Below are 22408 nucleotides of genomic sequence, written 5' to 3'. Positions count from 1 at the left end.
CTCAAAAGGCTTCAAAAGTCGTGTTTGAGGAGGGGAACAACCACAGTAGATCTGTGGCAGTTGTTGTGACTAGTTTTAAAAACATTTTTTTTCATTTATTATTCCGTTTTTGGTATTAAGGGGTTAATCATCCATTTGCAAGTGGGTGCAATGCTCTGCTAACTTGTTACATACACTGTAAAAATGTTGTTAGTGTAACTGCCTTTTTTCACTGTTATTTCAAATTTTGACAAAATGTGTTTTTCTTAACGGCACAGTAACGTTTTTTATATTGCTTGTTAACTTGTTTAAAAGTGTTTTCCCAGCTTGCTAGTCTCATTGCTAGTCTGTACAAACATGTCTGACACAGAGGAAACTACTTGTTCATTATGTTTAAAAGCCATGGTGGAGCCCCATAGGAGAATGTGTACTAAATGTATTGATTTCACCTTAAACAGTAAAGGTCAGTCTTTATCTGTAAAAGAATTGTCACCAGAGGGTTCTGTCGAGGGGGAAGTTATGCCGACTAACTCTCCCCACGTGTCGGACCCTTTGCCTCCCGCTCAAGGGACGCACGCTAATATGGCGCCAAGTACATCAGGGACGCCCATAGCGATTACTTTGCAGGACATGGCTGCAATCATGGATAATACCCTGTCAGCGTTATTAGCCAGATTGCCTGAATTAAGAGGCAAGCGCGATAGCTCTGGGGTTAGACGAGATACAGAGCGCGTAGATGCTGTAAGGGCCATGTCTGATACTGCGTCACAATATGCAGAACCTGAGGACGGAGAGCTTCAGTCTGTGGGTGACATCTCTGACTCGGGGAAACCTGATTCAGAGATTTCTAATTTTAAATTTAAGCTCGAGAACCTCCGTGTATTGCTTGGGGAGGTGTTAGCTGCTCTGAATGACTGTGACACAATTGCAGTGCCAGAGAAATTGTGTAGACTGGATAAATACTATGCAGTGCCGGTGTGTACTGATGTTTTTCCAATACCTAAAAGGTTTACAGAAATTATTAGTAAGGAGTGGGATAGACCCGGTGTGCCGTTTTCCCCCCCTCCTATATTTAGAAAAATGTTTCCCATAGACTCCACTACACGGGACTTATGGCAGACGGTCCCTAAGGTGGAGGGAGCAGTTTCTATTTTAGCAAAGCGAACCATTATCCCGGTTGAGGACAGTTGTGCTTTTTCCGATCCAATGGATAAAAAATTATAGGGTTACCTTAAGAAAATGTTTATTCAACAAGGTTTTATTTTACAGCCCCTTGCATGCATTGCGCCTGTCACTGCTGCGGCGGCATTCTGGTTTGAGGCCCTGGAAGAGGCCATCCATACAGCTCCATTGACTGAAATCATTGACAAGCTTAGAACATTTAAGCTAGCTAACTCATTTGTTTCTGATGCCATTGTTCATTTGACTAAACTAACGGCTAAGAATTCCGGATTCGCCATCAAGGCGCGTAGGGCGCTATGGCTTAAATCCTGGTCAGCTGACGTGACTTCAAAGTCTAAATTACTCAACATTCCTTTCAAGGGGCAGACCTTATTCAGGCCTGGTTTGAAAGAAATTATTGCTGACATTACTGGAGGTAAGGGTCATACCCTTCCTCAGGACAGGGCCAAATCAAGGGCCAAACAGTCTAATTTTCGTGCCTTTCGAAATTTCAAGGCAGGTGCAGCATCAACTTCCTCTGCTTCAAAACAAGAGGGAACTTTTGCTCAATCCAAGCAGCCTGGAAATCTAACCAGTCCTGGAACAAGGGCAAGCAGGCTAGAAAGCCTACTGCTGCCTCCAAGACAGCATGAAGGAACGGCCCCCTATCCGGCAACGGATCTAGTGGGGGGCAGACTTTCTCTCTTCGCCCAGGCGTGGGCAAGAGATGTTTAGGATCCCTGGGCGTTGGAGATCATATCTCAGGGATATCTTCTGGACTTCAAAGCTTCTCCTATTTCACCTTTCAAGAATATCTGCAAACCAGATAAAGAAAGAGGCATTCCTACGCTGCGTGCAAGACCTCCTAGTAATGGGAGTGATCCATCCAGTTCCGCGGACGGAACAAGGACAGGGTTTTTATTCAAATCTGTTTGTGGTTCCCAAAAAAGAGGGAACCTTCAGACCAATTTTGGATCTAAAGATCTTAAACAAATTCCTCAGAGTTCCATCATTCAAGATGGAAACTATTCGAACCATCTTACCCATGATCCAAGAGGGTCAGTACATGACCACAGTGGACTTAAAGGATGCCTACCTTCACATTCCGATTCACAAGAATCATCATCGGTTCCTGAGATTTGCCTTTCTAGACAGGCATTACCAATTTGTAGCTCTTCCCTTCGGGTTGGCTACAGCCCCAATAATTTTCACAAAGGTTCTGGGCTCTCTTCTGGCGGTTCTAAGACCGCGAGGCATAGCGGTGGCTCCTTATCTAGACGACATCCTGATACAGGCGTCAAGCTTTCAAATTGCCAAGTCTCATACGGAGATAGTTCTGGCATTTCTGAGGTCGCATGGGTGGAAAGTGAACGAAGAAAAGAATTCTCTATCTCCTCTCACAAGGGTTTCCTTCCTAGGGACTCTTATAGATTCTGTAGAAATGAAAATTTACCTGACGGAGTCCAGGTTATCAAAACTTCTAAATGCTTGCCGTGTTCTTCACTCCATTACGCGCCCTGCGGTGGCTCAGTGCATGGAGGTAATCGGCTTAATGGTAGCGGCAATGGACATATTGCCATTTGCGCGCCTGCATCTCAGACCGCTGCAATTATGCATGCTCAGTCAGTGGAATGGGGATTACACAGATTTGTCCCCTCTACTAAATCTGGATCAGGAAACCAGAGATTCTCTTCTCTGGTGGTTATCTCGGGTCCACCTGTCCAAGGGTATGACCTTTCGCAGACCAGATTGGACGATTGTAACAACAGATGCCAGCCTTCTAGGTTGGGGTGCAGTCTGGAACTCCCTGAAGGCTCAGGGATCGTGGACTCAGGAGGAGATACTCCTCCCAATAAATATTCTGAAGTTAAGAGCAATATTCAATGCTCTTCTAGCTTGGCCTCAGTTAGCAACCCTGAGGTTCATCAGATTTCAGTCGGACAACATCACAACTGTGGCTTACATCAACCATCAAGGGGGAACCAGGAGTTCCCTAGCGATGTTAGAAGTCTCCAAGATAATTCGCTGGGCAGAGTCTCACTCTTACCACCTATCAGCAATCCATATCCCAGGGGTATAGAACTGGGAGGTGAATTTTCTAAGTCGTCAGACTTTTCATCCGGGGGAGTGGGAACGAAAGCCTGTCACCAGGAAAATCTACCACAAGATATGGCGTAAATATCTTCATTGGTGTGAATCCAAGAATTACTCATGGAGTAGGGTTAGGATTCCTAGGATATTGTCCTTCCTCCAAGAGGGTTTGGACAAAGGATTATCAGCTAGTTCTTTGAAGGGACAGATTTCTGCTCTGTCTATTCTTTTACACAAGCGTCTGGCAGAAGTTCCAGACGTTCAGGCATTTTGTCAGGCTTTAGTTAGAATTAAGCCTGTGTTTAAACCTGTTGCTCCTCCATGGAGCTTAAACTTGGTTCTTAAAGTTCTTCAAGGGGTTCCGTTTGAACCCCTTCATTCTATTGATATCAAACTTCTATCATGGAAAGTTCTTTTTCTAATGGCTATTTCCTCGGCTCGAAGAGTCTCTGAGTTATCTGCCTTACATTGTGATTCTCCTTATCTGATCTTTCATTCAGATAAAGTAGTTCTACGTACAAAACCTGGGTTTTTACACCTCAGTTATTTATATACTCTGGCCGTGATAAATTATACCCACCTCCTCCCTTGGTATCCTTTATATCAGTGCCGTCACAGCATGAGAATAGTAGAAATGCCCACGCAAGTGACTACCTTATCTCTCTTAAAATACCCCACTGCATGGATGTTAGAGAACTTACTATACCTCCTTATAAATGTCATCTATTACATGCTGAGAGTTGTTTGTTTTCTAGCTAGCGGTTTCTTATGTACTATACTTACACATTCAGTGAGCATACATGTAATCTAGACTCTCCCTAGTATATTCCGGTTCTTTATAATGTGTTTAATAATTATTGTTGTCTATATGGGTGCACGTGACCTCTCCTTTACCTAAGTGTTGTGTTATATTTAAATGTGTTATTGACTATAATTTTCTGTGACTATACAACTGTAATCCCTAGTTTATCTATGCTCTCATTCACATCTCTAGCACATAATAGTTTTCTTGATTGAGCCTCTCTCCTCCCTTTCTCGCCGGTACTTATGCCTGCGGTTCATATCCCTTCTCCCTCTCCAACATCGCCTAGAGGTGGCACTCCCCCAGGAGAGGGGCTCACCCAGAAGTCCCCCAAGCCCCCTAGTCTCCAATTAATCTGACGTCCCCCCTCCATCTGACAATATATTATACGACTCTAGGCCCCCTCTATAGGAATATAAAGGTTTAGATGAGTGTGATTGTATTTATTAAGTAACAACTCCCTAGTCTCTCCTAAATTTGTCCCTGGCGTAGACACACTAACTGGCTCCGCCCCTCCACCCCCCCTTCCCCCCTATTACATTTTGAGCGGCTCTTGCCCGCTGCATCCCTCTTCCCCATATAACTATAGAGTCACCCCCTCCCTAGTTTCACCCTCATCTGATTAGCTACCTTACTTGTCTTTGTATATAGCTAGGAGAGGATCATGTTAGCTTATATTACATCTGTTATACTCTAAAACAAAACTGAAGTATCTTTATGTGTCTCCTAATTATGCTCTGTACACATTGTTTTGTGAATGTTTTGTGACATACTTTATACTCTGTACTGGTTTTTGACTTCAATAAAAAGATAATTTAAAAAACAAAACAAAAAAAAAACCTGGGTTTTTACCCAAGGTGGTTTCTAACAAGAATATCAATCAAGAGATTGTTGTTCCATCATTATGTCCTAATCCTTCTTCAAAGAAGGAACGTCTTTTGCATAATCTAGACGTAGTCCGTGCCTTGAAGTTTTACTTACAAGCGACTAAAGATTTTCGTCAAACATCTAACCTGTTTGTTGTTTACTCTGGACAGAGGAGAGGTCAAAAGGCCTCGGCAACCTCTCTTTCTTTTTGGCTTCGGAGTATAATCCGTTTAGCCTATGAGACTGCTGGACAGCAGCCCCCTGAAAGGATTACAGCTCATTCCACTAGAGCTGTTGCTTCCACCTGGGCTTTTAAAAATGAGGTTTCTGTTGAACAGATTTGCAAGGCTGCTACTTGGTCTTCGCTTCATACTTTTTCCAAATTTTACAAATTTGATACTTTTGCTTCTTCTGAGGCTGTTTTTGGGAGAAAGGTTCTTCAGGCAGTGGTTCCTTCCGTTTTAGTTCCTGCCTTGTCCCTCCCATCATCCGTGTACTTTAGCTTTGGTATTGGTATCCCACAAGTAATGGATGACCCGTGGACTGGATACACTTAACAAGAGAAAACATAATTTATGCTTACCTGATAAATTTATTTCTCTTGTAGTGTATCCAGTCCACGGCCCGCCCTGTCTTTTTAAGGCAGGTCTAAATTTTAATTAAACTACAGTCACCACTGCACCCTATGGCACCCTATTTTTCACTAGTGTGCCGTGAGAGATCCTCAGGTGTGCCGTGGCAGACTGACAACAGTGTGACATATTTTTTAAATTTTGCTTGTTTTTTACTCCCAGTGCAGGGGTGTCCCTCTTTCAAATTTTGAAATATTGGGTGGTATGTTACAGGCTCATCAGGCAGACATCATTTACAACCATGAGATATTTACATTCATTCACATGATTGTTTGTGAATGAATGTCAATATGTCACGTATAGGTTTGTAGGCATGGCATCACAGCACAATACATACATGGCATCACAGCACAATACATACAGTATGTGTGTGTGTGTGTATGTATATATATATATATATATATATATATGCTGTATTAGGCTACAATGTGTGATTTTGTAATGGTGGTGTGCCACAGGATTTTTTAATGTAAAAAAGTGTGCCACGGCAAAAAAAGGTTGAAAATCACTGCCCTATGGTTTCTCCTTTTTCGGCTTGTTTCGGTCGAATGACTGGATATGGCAGTGAGGGGAGGAGCTATATAGCAGCTCTGCTGTGGGTGATCCTCTTGCAACTTCCTGTTGGGAAGGAGAATATCCCACAAGTAATGGATGATCCGTGGACTGGATACACTACAAGAGAAATAAATTTATCAGGTAAGCATAAATTATGTTTTTTTTTTCAATTGACTGTCTTTTTCTATATCGCGGGCAGAATTATTGCGTCATTCTTGGGGCAAGATTTTTTTGTCGCTAAGTTACGTTCGTTGACGGAAATTCGTAATATCTGGCGTCTTAGTTGACGCCGGGTCCTTTCACAAGGTTGCGTCATCTATGACGCGAGTGTGTCGTTTCCGGACGTTTTTGGCGCCAAAAAATATTTTTCTGTTTGTTGTGCGTCATACTTGGCGCCAAATATTTTCAATATTTTAGACCCCATTCCTATATGCCTCTTGCCTTTTTCTATGTCAGAGGGTTATTCTGTTTGCATTTTTTCCCATTCCTGAAACTGCCATATAAGGAAATTGATAATTTTGCTTTATATGTTGTTTTTTCTCTTACATTTGCAAGATGTCTCAATCTGTTCCTGTTTCAGAAAACACTGTTGGAATCCTGCTGACTGATAACAGTTCTACCAAAGCTAAGTACATTTGTTGTAATCTTATGGAGATTATATCGCCAGCTGTGGTTTGTAATAAGTTGTCATGATAAACGTTTACATGCAGAGAATGTGTCCATCAGTAATAATACATTGCCTGTTGCTGTTCTTTTAACATCTAATGTGCAAGATATACCTGTGAATGTATAAGATTTTTTTGTTGTTGATTCTATTCAGAAGGCTTTTGTCTGCCATCCCGCCTTCTAATAAATGTAAAGGTCTATTTAAACGTCTCATAAAGTTGATGAAATTTCAAATGACCGACAACATACTGAATTATCCTCCTCTGATGAGGATCTATATGATTCAGAAGATCCTCTCTCAGATATTGACACTAACAAATCTACTTATTTATTTAAAATGGAGTACATTCGTTCTTTGTTGAAGAAGTGTTGATTATATTGGATATTGAGGAGACTAGTCCTCTTGATTTTAAAGCTAGTAAACGTTTAAATTCTGTTTTTAAACCTCCTGTGGTTATTTTAGAGTTTTTTTTCAATTCCTGATGCTATTTCTGATATCATTTCTAAGGAATGGAATAGGCCTGGTACTTCTTTTATTCATTCTTTAAGGTTTAAAAAATTGTATCCTTTGCCATCTATTAGATTGGAGTTTTGGGAAAAGATCCCCAAAATTGATGGGGCTATCTCTACTCTTGCTAAATGTACTACTATTCCTACGGAATATAGTATTTCTTGTTAAGATCCTTTAGATAGGAAACTTGAATCTTATCTAAGGGAAGCTTATTTATTTTAAGTTTTATTTTCTTAGGCCTACAATTTCTTTGGCTCATGTTGCAGCTGCTTCAACTTTTTGGTTGGAAACTTTAGCGCAACAAGTATCGAATCATGATTTGTCTAGCATTGTTAACTTGATTCAACATGCTAATAATTTCATTTGAGATGCCATTTTTTGTTATAAAAATTGATGTTAAAACTCTGTCTTTAGCTATTTTAGCTAAAAGAGCTTTGTGGCTTAAATCTTGGAATGCTGATATGACTTCTAAGTCCAGATTGCTATTTCTTTCCTTCCAAGGTAATAAATTATTTGGTTCAGTTGTATTCAATATTTTCAACTGTCACTGGGGGGAGGCAGTTTTTTTCCCTCTAGATAAGATCTAAGGGTAAATTTAAAGCTTCTAACCGTATTTGTTCTTAAATAAGGAACAGAAACCCAATTCTTTCCCAAGGAATCTGTTTCCATTTGGAAGCTTTCTTCAAATTGGAATAAATCCAAGCCATTTAAGAGATCAAAGTCAGCCCCTAAATCTGCAGGAAGGTGCGGATCTTATTCCAGCTCAGCTGGTAGGGGGCAGATTAAGATTTTTCTAAGATGTTTGGATCAATTCGGTCCAAAATCATTGGATTCAGAATATTGTCTCTCAGGGATACAGAATAGGATTCAAAGTAAGACCGCCTGTGAGAAGATTTTTCTCTCTCACGCATTCCAGCAAACTCAGAAAAGGCTCAGGCTTTCCTGAAGTGTGTTTCAGACCTGGAGTTATCTGGGGTAATCATGCCAGTTCCGTTTCAGGAACAGGGTCTGGGGTTTTAGTCAAATCTATTCATTGTCCCAAAGAAAGTTTATTTCATTTAGACCAGTTTTGGATCTAAAATTTTTTAATCGATATGTAAGAGTACCAACTTTCAAAATGGTGACTATAAGGTGTATTCTGTTTTTTGTTCAGCAAGGGCATTATATGCCCACAATAGACTTACAGGATGCATATCTTCATATTCTGATTCATCCAGATTGCTTTCAATTTCTGAGATTCTCTTTTTTTAAATAAGCATTACCAATTTGTTGCTCTTCCTTTTTGGCCTAGCGACAGCTCTAGGAATCTTTTCAAAGGTTCTTGGTGTCCTACTCTCTGTTATCAAGAGAGCAGGGTGTTGCAGTGTTTCCTTATTTGGACGATATCTTGGTACTTGCTCAGTCTTTACGTTCTGCAGAATCTCACACGAATCAACTACTGTTGTTTCTTCAAAGACATGGTTGGAGGATCAATTTACCAAAAAGTTCATTGATTCCTTAGACAAGGGTCACCTATTTAGGTTTCAAGATAAATTCAGTGTCCATGACTCTGTCTCTAACAGACAAGAGACAATTTAAATTGGTTTCAGCTTGTCGGAACCTTCAGTCTCTATTATACCCTACAGTAGCTATGAGCAGGGAAGTTTTAGGTCTCATGACTCTAGCATCGGACGTGATTCTCTTTGCTCGTCTTTATATGAGACCTCTCCAGCTTTGTATGCTGAATCAATGGTGCAGGGATTATACAAGGATAATTCTTTTGCATAAATGTCTGGCAGATCTTCCAGACGTTCAGTCTTTTGTTCAGTTTAAACTGGTTGCTCCTCCTTGGAGCCTTAATCTTGTTTTGCTGCAGGGTCCATTTTAACCGATGCATTCTGTTGATATTAAGTTACTATCTTAGAATGTCTTGTTTCGTATTGCTCTTTCTTCTGCGCATAGAGTTTCCGAACTTTCGGCTTTGCAGTGTGATTCCCCTTACCTTATTTTTCATGCTGATAAGGCGGTCCTACGTACTAAGCTGGGGTTTCTCCCTAAGGTAGTGTCGGATCGCAATATTAATCAGGAAATTGTTGTTCCTTCTTTTTGTCCTAATCCTCCTTCTCAAAAGGAAGTCTTTTGCATAACTTGGATGATGTGCTTGCTTCAAGAAATTTTACCTTCAAGCAACTTCTGCCTTGTTCGTTGTTTTCTCTGGAAACGAAATTTGCTTAGTTGGAGCAAATTTGCAAGGGGTCCTCCATTCAGACTTTTTTTCCAAATTCTACAAATTTGATACTTTTGCCTCGGCTGAGGCTTCTTTTGGGAGAAAAGTTCTTCAAGCGGTGGTGCCTTCTGTTTAGGTCTGCCTGTCTTGTTCTCCCTCCCTATTCATTCTGTGTCCTCTAGCTTGGGTATTGGTTCCCACTAGTAATTAGAATGATGTGTGGACTCTCCATGCCATAGGAAAGAAAACAAAATGTATGCTTACCTGATAAATGTCTTTCTTTCCAGGCATGGAGAGTCAACGTCCTACCCTTATTTAGGTTCAAGAGGCAGTTTTTTTGTTAAAACCTCAGGCATCTCTATACCTTTGTGTTATCTTTTTCCATTATCCTTCGGTCGAATGACTGGGGGTTATGGGTAAGGGAAGTTATACTTAAAGTGAAGGTCCATTTTGATGAATTAGTGCCCGGTTTTTAATAAACCTATTAAAAACAAGGGCACTTTAATTCATCAAAATTGACATTTCACTGTTTACTGCAGCTCCAGCGATTCCCCTGGCTGTCGGAAGCTTCTGCAGACGTCATAAATGACGAATCAGGCTACCTCCAATCACGGCTTCCTCCCTGGAGAATCTTGGCCTGATGCAACGCTGTGATTGGAGGAAGCCGGATTCGTCATTTTGGACCCGAGAAGACGGCTTGTGAAGGGCGGAGGAAGTACTGGAGCGGCTGCCAGGATTAAAAGGCAAGTTTTTGTAGAAAACAGTGAAATGTCATTTTTGATGAATTAAAGTGCCCTTGTTTTTAGGTTTATTAAAAACCGGGCACTAATTCATCAAAATTGACCTCCACTTTAACAGCTCTGCTTGGGTGCTCTTTGCCGCCTCCTGCTGGCCAGGAGTGAATATCCCACTAGTAATTAGAATGGTTTGTAGACTCTCCATGCCTGGAACGAAATACCTTTATCAGGTAAGCATAAATTTTGTTTTTCTATAGCAGTTACTTAGATATATTAAACAATATGAGATTTTCAAAGAAAATGTTTTAGTATGGGTAGTTTAAAAAAAAATTTCGATATAATTTCATTATTTAATTTGTCCCCTTCACCTTTTAAATCAGGTCATTTAGATAGAGCATGCAATTTTAAGCCGCTTTCTAATTTACTCCTATTAATTTTTCTTCGTTCTCTTGGTATTTTTATTTAAAAAAGCAGGAATGTAAGCTTTCAAGCTAGCCCGTCTTTGGTTCAGCACCTGGGTAGCACCTGTTTGATTGGTGGCTAAATGCAGACACCAATCAGCAAGTACTACCCGGGTGCTGAACCAAAAATGGTCCGGCTCGTAAACAAACCAAGAGAACGAAGAAAAATTGATAATAGGAGTAAATAAGAAAGTTGCTTAAAAGACCAATTGCTTGAAAGTTAAAAATCTGTGTATCCAATATTTATATTAATACCTTTTTTTATGTGTATAAGTTTATTCGAGATACCTTACAGTGCAGTGCTGTTTGTTTCCATGTGATCTGAACGCTAGCGTTTTTTGGAATGAGTTTTCCGGAGCGCCTCTTGGTCACGTAACTGGATACAGCCAATTAAACGACTTTTTCTCCATGTGTTGGTTTTAGCTCTGTGAAATAGTTCAACTTGATTTAGTTCTTTTGTCAACTGTTTAAATATCCTGTATCTGTAGTGCCATAGTTTATTAACCAGGATGATGACACTAAGTTGGGCTCCTCAGCATTAGATTTAATCACTGCTGCCTCACTTATGAATGTGTGTTGGAAAAGTAGCTCCTCAGCAAATATACTGAACTTTATTTATTTCTCTCTTAAAGTCAGCTTGCTCTGCTACTCCTGAAAGTAATAAGCTTTTTATGGGCTCCCCAGCATGCTAATTGGGGTTTAATTCAGACGATACGCTGCCGCCTCATTTAAAGTATCAGTCCAAGTGTTCTCCACAGTGATAATACTAACTTTATAACCTTTAAGTCAGGTCGCTCTGCCACTTGAAAAAAACGTTATCAATCCAGTGATATCTATTGCTGATGTGGCCGTTGCTTGATCTTTGTATTTCTGGACAGTTTTCTTTTGCGGCCAGTGAGATTTATTAAACCTCTTCTGTTGTTTAAATGTGCAAAAGCTTTCTTTTTGTTGTCTCTCATTAATGCTACAGTGCGCCTATAGCTGTTTCTAGAAGTTCATTTTAATTAGGATTCTTAATACAAAAAAATCTATAGCGTATAGATGAAATATAGAATGCTTATTTAGCACAGAGAAAAATATTGACATAAAACTTAGTGATTGTAAATCCTAGCGTTTGTGAAACGCTTGGATTTACCATGGGGACAAATATAGGGGACTTTCAGTCATGAAGTATAGAATACTTCATGCTGAAAGTTTCTTTATTTGTTGTTCAGGCCACACACGGCAGAATGCTATTTGCTGTGAGGTGACGTTTCCACCTCTTAGTAAATAGCCGTGCGTTCCAACTGGCGCCAAGCCGGATAGCCTGCATGGTTATTAGCTAAGAGATGGAAACGTCACCTCTCAGCAAAACGGCGTTCTGTCGTAGGCTGCCTGAGCAGCTCAGTGCTGCGAATGCTTCCAACAAATCATGGAGCTTTCAACATGAAGTATTTTATACTTTTATACTGAAAGTCCCCTTTATTTGTTCCAATGGTAAATTAGAGCATTTCACAAATGGTAGGATTTACAATCACTTTAACCTTTAATACTAAAATATTAAAAGATAGCAAACCTAATAATGAAACCATGATCTTCTGCCCTACCGTAGCTTTGAAAACAAATCTCTGCCTGAGATAATTTGTGTTGATAATTAAGTAAATGTGCAGATTCAGCTTATGCTTTCATATGTCATGTGGCCACATGGTCCGGTACGCTAACAGAGTAGCAACCGATACCGGAACTACCCCGAGGTATGTACAAGCTTAATAAGGTTGGTTGTTGAATATTCGGAGGATCCCACAAGTAAGTATTGGTTAACTTACACTGACTGGGTGGTCTGATATAAAAACACAATTAAAGATTATCACAATTTTTAGAGTAAATCCCTTTGTGAAGGGTATCTGTACATTTTTTATTTGAGGATTATTTGTTTTTCCCTGACCGTTATTAGGCTGACGTTCCGGTTCTTAGAGGGATTGCTCCTTTCTTGGTGAACCGGAGAGGGTTTTTTTTGTCAATGATAGTGGGAGATCCCTCTCTCCGGCAAATCCTAGTCCCTTATTTTGTTTGACAAAGCTCTCAGTTATGGCGCTTGTATAGTACAACGTTTGTGAAAAGGAACATTTGTACTGGGAGTGAGTACTTGCGTGGATGACCGCATTTGCGGCTCACTGCCTCAGCGGTTGTTTCAATGGCGCTTGAATAAGAGGGACATTAGTGCACATGGCCAAATTTGCAAGTCTCAATTGGGTGCTTAGAAGGGTCCTGGTGTAAATGGCCGCATCGCGGCTCTGAACCGAGGAATGTGCATAATTTTTACCGTTTTTTAGGGGCGCCATATTTATTTGATGCACACTTCAAATGTCATATTACCGCCATGGTGCGCTGTTGCTCTGACGCTAGTAGAGGTTTTGTGATATCTGGTGCATTTGTTTGATTATGTCTCATCTTCTGAGCCCTGTAATGTTATGTTCTGCTTTTCTGGCTATTATGTTTGCTGTCTCTGTCAGCGTAGTCCATGATAGATTGTGTATTAAATAACTGTCATACACAGAGGTTTCCTCTTTGTTTATTTTCACATATGCAGAGAATAAATGTTTTTATTCATGTGTGGAAGCGGTGAGATGGAATGGGTTAAATTTTCTTTCCATAAACTTTCTGTTTTTGACAGATTTACTCTAGTAATGAGTTTTCCTGTCTTCTACTACCATGTAGTGGTGATTAATGGTATTTTTTATTAAGTTTTGAATTTACTAAATGGAAGGGTAATTATATGTAAACCTTCTCTGAGCCACTTGTGGATGGTAACGGATCTGTTTCTACTATTCTAGTAAGTAGTATATTATGTGGGATTCCTGTGGAGTCTCTTTATTTTTTACATACAGCAACAGGCCTGATGAAACGGTGCTAACCGTGAAACGTGTTGCATGATTTGTTTGTGCACACAACAGCATGAGTTGTTTTTAATATTGTTTTTACTTTGTATTAAAACATATTTTTAACGGGGAGCAGAGCTTGAAGCCGAAGCGGCAGGACGTGGGTTAGAAGAGCTCCTCACTTTATCTAAGATTTTAGGTGCTAATTCATCGGCTCCTTGGAAGCTGATGTAAAGCCATAGTACAATAGGAGCACACTCTTCAGAGCCCTTCCTGCACTATGTTCTTCGGCTACTGTTTATGGCTAAAAAAAGAACTTTTACGCAGCTCGGCCTAAGTGCCTAGACCGGATATCAGAGCCTAGTGGGAGTAGGGCGATTGCATACTAAGCCTGGATGACTGAGCTATAAGTCAGCATTGAAGCGACTACTACCCAAGTGAATACGACCAACACATACCGCTAACTCTATTGCCTGCCAAGATGAGTGTTTTGCAAACTCTACAAGCCCTTCTAGATGACTTGGAGGCAGAGATACTGCACACCCTAGAATCTGCACTGCTGAAAGTAAGATCAGAGGAGAGATGTCAAAACCGGGAGACACCGCTGCTCATGGCATACCAACGGTAAACAGAGGGGACAACAGAGTCGGCGTGGAGAGACCATACCTCGTGGGATGCGGCCGATCCCAGAGGTCAGAATACTATCCGCTCAATTCCACAAGCGGGTGGTACGGCACCCTTTCAGAGAGATTTGCAGGATGACCCAATAAACAAACTTCCGGCAAAGAGGGACCCTAGGGGTCTCGCCATTTGTCAGCAGTTGTATGACTGGACGGTTCCTGGTGAGGAGATGATTTTGCCTGTGTCTGGCTCAAGGAGACCTGGCGCCTCAGCCATCCTCGCGGCTTTGTGCTCTTTGGAGTTAAGTAGCCCAACCCTTCAGGATCGCGGAGTGCCCTATGTTTCTTCTAAGGGACTGGAACTTGAGACTATTGGTGTCGGGTAGGACATTTTACTCTATTCTGCAGAGTGGATAGTCCTCCCTTAATCCAACTCAGCTGCGGGCTATCCACGACTTTCTGGGACTTGTAGCTGCGGAGGAGGATAAGGAGATAAGCTGCCTGATTTCTATGTTTGTTTACGACACTTATATCCTCTTTGCAGCTAGTTATCGTACTACAGTTAACCTAATCTGTTAGTGAAATGTCTGAACTCACAGGCTCATGGTACCTGTTTATTATGTTATTGCACCTCATTGACAATGTTGCCCTTTTTTATGTATGTCTATATTTAAGGTACTGCATTGTCTATATTATAACTCACATCCTAACGTGAATATTACTGTTTATGGCTCTATAATTGATTGATAACCCTATCTTATTCAGGTAATTAGAACAACGTGCTGCATATTTACATACAAGCAGGGGTGCTAGTGGGAGAAAGGTTGATAGGGCTTACTTAGATAACTGCTGGAAGTAGTTTACAATTATTTTTTTTATAAAATTTTTTTATTGGTATGTCACTTAACATATTACTTAAGCCCTTATTAAGCTTAGTAAATACTTGTATAACTGCCATCTCCATGCTGCAGCCATATGTTCTTTTTATATAACTCTTTAGCCCTTACTTTCCACACACTAGATATATTCTTATATTTACTATATTACACATCTGGCCTGGGGTGTAGGGCCCATGCCCTTAGGTCAGAGCTATAAGACAGGCAATGGCCTCATGCTTCTTGATGGACACCTTTCAGCACTAGGAGGACTACGAGATTGATTTCAATTTTTACTTGGCGTTTTCACTGCTGTTTGTTTGCCTGTTCTGAAGAGTTAATTAGAGGGTTTATGTGAGTTATATGATTTCTATCATAAAATGTTGGTTCATTATGCGTAACAGTGTAATATCTCTATTGGCTGTGCCTGCTGGAAAATTGCAGACGCTGCAGAAAACAATATCCTATAGACCCCTTGTACCATGATCAGCTCCGTTACCCCCAATATATAGCTTACTGGTTAAGCGAAGGGACACAGAACCCATACGAAAATCCCTAAAACTATGTCCAAATGTGGTTATCCATAGATGTTTTTGTTATACCCCCCCATACCCTATAAAATTGTAAATGAGGTATTATTATCTTTATAGATTCTTTTTCCCATACTACGACATCTATATAAGTAGAGTAAACAATGCTGAAGAGATACTGTATTATATGATAGATTGTTTAAATGAAAATTTTGTTATATTTAATTTGTGACTATACTCCTGACTCTTTTATTTGATGCATAATAGATGACACATGATTGTTAAAATTTTTGTACATGACTTTTGGGAAAGTGGGACTGTATTTTACATGTACTATGTTTGTATTAACCTCAATAAAAAATTAAAAACAAAAAACAAACAAACGTATTTTTAGCTATATATTCTCATTGCTGAGTGCATTATTCTACGCTACCCTGGGGCACTGCCTCTTTTGGGAATCCTGTTACTGCCTGTATCAGCTAGCTGGTCTACTGTTGAAAACCAGCCTGCATCTATTGGCACATTGGAGTGCCTTCACAGAATGTGAGTACCCTGTACTATCCTTGTACTCTTCTCCAGTTGTTGATTGATTCACACATACGGCGCCTCTCTCCTTTTCTTGTTGTTTTTAGAACCTTGGTATAAGGGGACACTATCCTAAATCCTCCCTCTGACTTTAGTCAGCATGAAGGGGCTGCCCTCAATACAGTCTTAGATACAGTAAGGGGCAGGCTTTTCTTCTTTCAGAAGTATTGAATACACAATGTCCCAGATCCTTGGACTGTGGAAGTCGTTTCCCAGGGATACAAGATAGGGTTCAAGTCCTGTTTTCCCAGGGGGAGATTTAGCCTGTCAAATTTCTTATACATTCCAGGGGAAGTGAGAGTCCTTCTTAAACTACATAAAGGACCTATCTTCTCTAGGAGTGTTTGTTCCAGTTCCCGTATCGGAACAGGATCAAGGATTTTATTCAAATATTTTTTGTGATTCCCCAGAAAGAGGGAATTTTCTAACCCATATTGGACCTCAAGTGGCTGAACAAATTCACTTAAGGCTCCGTCTTTCAAATGGAGACTATTCGTTCCATTCTTCCCTTGGTTCAGGAGGGTCGGTACATGTCTATACTATAGACCTGAAGGAAGCATATTTTCATGTTTCCATTTACTGGGAATATCTCCTATTACTGAAAGCCTTTCTAGACAGACTTTCCAGTTTGTTGCCTTTACCTTTGGCCTTGCTACGGCCCTTCAAATCTCTATAAGATTTTAGGGATCCTTTTGGCAGTGGTCAGATCTCAGGAAATTGTGGAGGTGCCATACCTGGACGGCTCTTGGTTCAGGCGCCTTTAGTTAGCAAGATCTCATACTGAGATGTTGTTCTCTATTCTCGTTCCCACGGGAAAGTGACTCTGCAGTAGAGTTCCCTGGTGCCAGACACCAGGGTGTGCCTTTTAGGTACGATTATAGATTTTCTATCCATGAGGATTTTTCTGACGGAGGTTAGATAATCCCTTCCTTTTGCCTTTCTCTTCTATTTGTGACTCTATGTATAGATATATTTTGTGGTGTGCTAAACCAAAAAAAAAACCCTTTGTAGAATAGAAGTAATTGGTCTGATGGTTGCTTCCATGGACATCGTTCCTTTTGCTCAGTTCCATCTGAAATCCCTACAGATATACATGCTCAGACAATGGAACGGAGTCGTCCGTGTAAATAGCAGTAAAGTATGAAGCTATGTTGGCACTTCCCTTCAGATGCTCGCTGCCATCCCCGGTTCTAGACCGTATCCAGAAACAAGAAATATCGAATGTGGCTGCACTGTATCACCTCAGGGGATGCAAGCTGCTCTTTTCCTCTGTAAAACCTGCCTTCTTTCACCTCCAAGATAAAAAGCTCACAATGGTGTAGCACGTTTCACATAAAATGGTAGGCGCAGAAACAGGTCATACTCACAGGATTTCAGTTTTAAATCAGCCTTTTATTAAAACCATCACAAGGATATATTCAGATGCAGCTTCAGATTTTATTAAAATATAGCTCAACGTGTTTTGGCAAAATAAGCATTTCTCAAGAGCATGACATCAATATATGTTAAAGCAAGTCTCCAACTTATGTATACTGAGAGGAGTATACATATATACATTGTCAATATGATTAGGTAAACATTGTTTCACACAGTTTAAATATCAGTAAATATTAGTAAGGTCCTTATTGGAGGTGACATCTTGCATCATCGTGTGTGATGAAGAATAGTGTATTGGTCCCACATAAATCACATGACACATTAGGTAAGAGAAACCAGGAAGTATTCCTTATGTTATGTTATGGTCCGAATATTTACCATCATTATAGGATATATTATGGTGATTTACACACATTTTCATTTATTTTCATCAGGTTTTAATTCTGGGTATCTTTAGTTTCTGAATGGATGTGGGATTTATAATAATGTGGATATCAATCTATGCAAAAGTCATGTAATGTGCACTGTGGTATTTTTTTTATATATGTGTAAAGGGTTATATGCCCCAGCAAGAGGGCCATCACCTTCCTGATTGGTTTAAAGACCGGTTTGTAATGGTCATTTATGTCTGAGAAAATGGCTGGTTTTGTAGTAAAGAAACGTGTTGCATATGAAGGGGTTAAACCTGTGTGTTCCCCGATATGTACTACTTTATTTTTATTCTTTGTATACACAATTTTAATAAATTAGTGTGCTTTTAACGAGTAATACTATTCTGCTCATTGGATACAGCAGCAACATATTCTTTGGAATTTAAAGCGGATACTCTGGAAGTTCCGGATATCGGGAGGTGATGAGCTGGTACACTCTAGATACCAGCATGCTTATAATAGCACAATAGGGTGCTATCTCTAAATGTGAGTACCCTGATATTACCTACATTTCCAAACCATTGGTGTGATTGCCTGATACGCACACATGGCGCCTCTATTTGATTAATATTTCTAGGATCACATTGGCAAGAGTGTGAGGGGTTGTGCTGCCTGACTATATATTTACCTGAAGACCCCCGGACCAGATTGGATTGGCATGGGACTTTGTGGTATTAGGAAGCTCACACATTAAGGAATGTTCCCTTGATCTTATTATAATTAATTTGATTTTTGGTCTGTATAGATTGGACATAGTTTTAGCGCCCCCTAGGTGCTAGAGTTTGCTCCATTGAGAAATTTCCTACATGCTTTTAGCAATGTTTGTCATTTTTCCATAAGTTTGAAACATAATTGGAATTAGCCCTTTTGCTTTCTGGAGTACCATGGTAAAGTTTCTGTGTATTCAGTCTGGTAAACAATATTTACATAGTAGTATTCACTAATATCAAATGAGCTGAGAAAAGGTAGCAAAGACACAAAGTTTTCATATACTTTAACTTATTGGTTTTACATCAACCAGCTTCATAAGAACACCTTGTGTCTTTATTTCAATGTTTAAAATAAATTAATCATTTTTTTTTGTTTTTGTTTTATTTCCCTCAGGGAGATTTTTCCCTATCTGGTGGTTGTCATTGGTCTTGAGAATGTTCTGGTTTTGACTAAATCGGTTGTATCGACTCCTGTTGACCTTGAGGTTAAACTCCGGATAGCTCAAGGTGAGAGACCTATAAGTTAATACAGATGATTTTTCTCTTGCCGGCATTGTCTACAAAATGTGTGTCCCTTCATAGGCCTTAGCAACGAGAGCTGGTCTATTATGAAGAACATGGCAACCGAGCTGGGAATAATTCTGATTGGTTACTTCACACTGGTGCCTGCTATCCAGGTATGTGTATCTGTTTAAAAAAAAAAAAAAAAAAAAGACCTCTGATAATTAAGATTGTAAAACTGGATCTAAATGATAAAACAAGTACATTAAAGAAACTATTTATTTCAAACACTGTTGGCATGTCAGTGATGATTTTATTGGTCCTCTGGGCATACCTTGAGGGAAGACTGAGTCCAGCGTAGCCACGTAGGATAACATTATCTGAGGGAAACTTTGACAGGATTACAAATTGGAGATTGGGAGATCCATATTTCATGGGAATGTTTGTTTTTTCAGCAGTTTCATATTTTCAGCATATATTTATTGTTATATACTATTAGCATACAAAAGCTGAAATAGTCAGTAATAAACGTATGGTGAAAAATACGAGAATATGCTCACGATTACTTGCAGTGTCTTGATCATAAAGACACAATAATTTATTCTGTAATAATATGTCAGATGTAATTTAAAGGCACACTCAAGTCCAAAAAAACTTTCATGATTTAAATAGGGAATGGTAATTTTAAACAACCTTCCAATTTACTTTTATCACCAATTTTGCTTTGTTCTTTTGGTATTCTTAGTTGAAAGCTAAACCTAGGAGGTTGATATGCTAATATCTTAGACCTTGAACACTGCCTCTAATCTGAATTAATTTTGACCACTAGAGGGCATTAGTTCATGATTTAATATAGATAACATTGAGCTCATGCACGTGAAGTTACCCTGGAGTGAGCACTGATTAGCTAACATGCAAGTCTGTCAAAACAACTGAAATAAGGGGGCAGTTTGCAGAGGCTTAGATACAAGGTAATCACAGAGGGGAAAAGTATATTTCTATAACTGTGTTGGTTATGCAAAACTGGGGAATGGGTAATAAAGGGATTATCTTTCTTTTTAAACAACAAAAATTATGGTGTTGACTGTCCCTTTAATATTACCATTTATATTTTAAAAATATTAAAACAATAAAATATAATGGAAAAAAACAACAATTTTTTTTGGATAAGATAATGCTGATTTAGAGTTTATAAAATGTTCCACCAGTGTCACTTATATCCAGTGCATGTTTTCTCCAGGAGTTTTGTCTTTTTGCTGTAGTTGGGCTGGTGTCTGACTTCTTCCTTCAGATGTTCTTCTTCACTACGGTTCTTTCCATTGACATTCGGAGGATGGAGGTTGGTGATTGATGTACAAAGTTAATTGTAAAAACAGTGTAACAGTGTAACATAGTTAATAAGTTGTAATTAGACAGTTTTATAGATTACCGATGAGACCTCATAGGATCTAAAGCTCTCTGACAGGCGAGATTCTATAAGGTGCCTTGTCAGTATTATGGTGTCCATCAGGCATTGCTTTAAAGGCAATATTTACCTTGATATTTCACTATTATGCAGTATGTTAAGGAGATGCACTTAATTTACAATCTAATGCTCAGTAGAATAAGCTGATGATTTCTCTCCATGCTGGACAGCTTTTAAAAATTAGATCCATACGGCTAGATTACGAGTTGTGCGTTAGGGTAAAAAAGCAGTGTTAAGAGGTTCTAACGCTGCTTTTTTACGCCCGCTTGAAGGTTTAGGTGCACCGCACACTTCTTTGGCCTTACCGCAAAACGACTTACGTAAACTTTGTAAAGTCTTTTTTCTATGGGACTTCCATAGCGCCGGTATTACAAATCTGTCCTGGGAGGCCAAAAAGTGAGCGGTACACCCTACCCTGTCAAGATCCCTAACGCATTTAAAAGTCAGTAGAGTTTTATGGTACAGTGCCGTAACATAAAACTCATAACTAAAGTGCTAAAAAGTACACTAACACCCATAAATTACCTATTAACCCCTAGGCCGAGGCCCTCCCGCATCGCAAACACTATAATACAAATTTTAACCCCTAATCTGCCGCTCAGGACACCGCCGCCACCTACATTATATTTATTAACCCCTAATCTGCTGCCCCCAATGTCGCCGCAACCTACCTACACTTATTAACCCCTAATCTGCCAACCCCAATGTCGCCGCCACATAATAAACATATTAACCCCTAAACCGCCGCACTCCCGCATCACAAACATTAGTTAAATATTATTAACCCCTAATCTGCCATCCCTAACATCGCCGCCACCTACCTACATTTATTAACCCCTAATCTGCCACCCCAACGTCGCCGCCACTATATTAAAGTTATTAACCCCTAAACCTAAGTCTAACCCTAACACCCCCTAACTTAAATATAATTGAAATAAATCTAAATAAATATTCCTATCATTAATTAAATTATTCCTATTTAAAACTAAATACTTACCTATAAAATAAACCCTAAGCTAGCTACAATATAACTAATAGTTGAATTGTAGCTAGCTTAGGGTTTATTTCTTCTGTTAAGTGTGATCAGTCCACGGGTCATCATTACTTCTGGGATATTACTCCTCCCCAACAGGAAGTGCAAGAGGATTCACCCAGCAGAGCTGCATATAGCTCCTCCCCTCTACGTCACTCCCAGTCATTCTCTTGCACCCAACGACTAGATAGGATGTGTGAGAGGACTATGGTGATTATACTTAGTTTCTTTCATGTAATTAGCAAGAGTCCATGAGCTAGTGACGTATGGGATATACATTCCTACCAGGAGGGGCAAAGTTTCCCAAACCTCAAAATGCCTATAAATACACCCCTCACCACACCCACAATTCAGTTTTTACAAACTTTGCCTCCGATGGAGGTGGTGAAGTAAGTTTGTGCTAGATTCTACGTTGATATGCGCTCCGCAGCAAGTTGGAGCCCGGTTTTCCTCTCAGCGTGCAGTGAATGTCAGAGGGATGTGAGGAGAGTATTGCCTATTTGAATGCAGTGATCTCCTTCTAAGGGGTCTATTTCATAGGTTCTCTGTTATCGGTCGTAGAGATTCATCTCTTACCTCCCTTTTCAGATCGACGATATACTCTTATATATACCATTACCTCTGCTGATTCTCGTTTCAGTACTGGTTTGGCTATCTGCTATATGTAGATGAGTGTCCTGGGGTAAGTAAGTCTTATTTTCTGTGACACTCCAAGCTATTGTTGGGCACTTTGTTTATAAAGTTCTAAATATATG

The 22408-nt window shown here is 39.8% G+C and overlaps 1 protein-coding gene across 3 annotated transcripts in view; it reads left to right on the top strand.

The window, feature by feature from the left end:
• Positions 1-22408, top strand: part of SCAP (SREBF chaperone) — a 490982-nt gene that overhangs the window by 308915 nt on the left and 159659 nt on the right. For all 3 annotated transcript variants that reach the window (XM_053713699.1, XM_053713698.1, XM_053713700.1), the window contains 3 exons: positions 19049-19161; positions 19237-19331; positions 20396-20494. In XM_053713699.1, coding sequence (XP_053569674.1) covers positions 19049-19161; positions 19237-19331; positions 20396-20494 — 307 coding nt within the window. The remainder of the gene's footprint in view (positions 1-19048; positions 19162-19236; positions 19332-20395; positions 20495-22408) is intronic.

Source organism: Bombina bombina, chromosome 5 (assembly GCF_027579735.1).
Source record: "Bombina bombina isolate aBomBom1 chromosome 5, aBomBom1.pri, whole genome shotgun sequence".
In the NCBI taxonomy this organism is placed as follows: Eukaryota; Metazoa; Chordata; class Amphibia; order Anura; family Bombinatoridae; genus Bombina; species Bombina bombina.
Note: the sequence above shows the minus strand (reverse complement) of the source record. Positions and strands in the feature narration are given on the sequence as shown.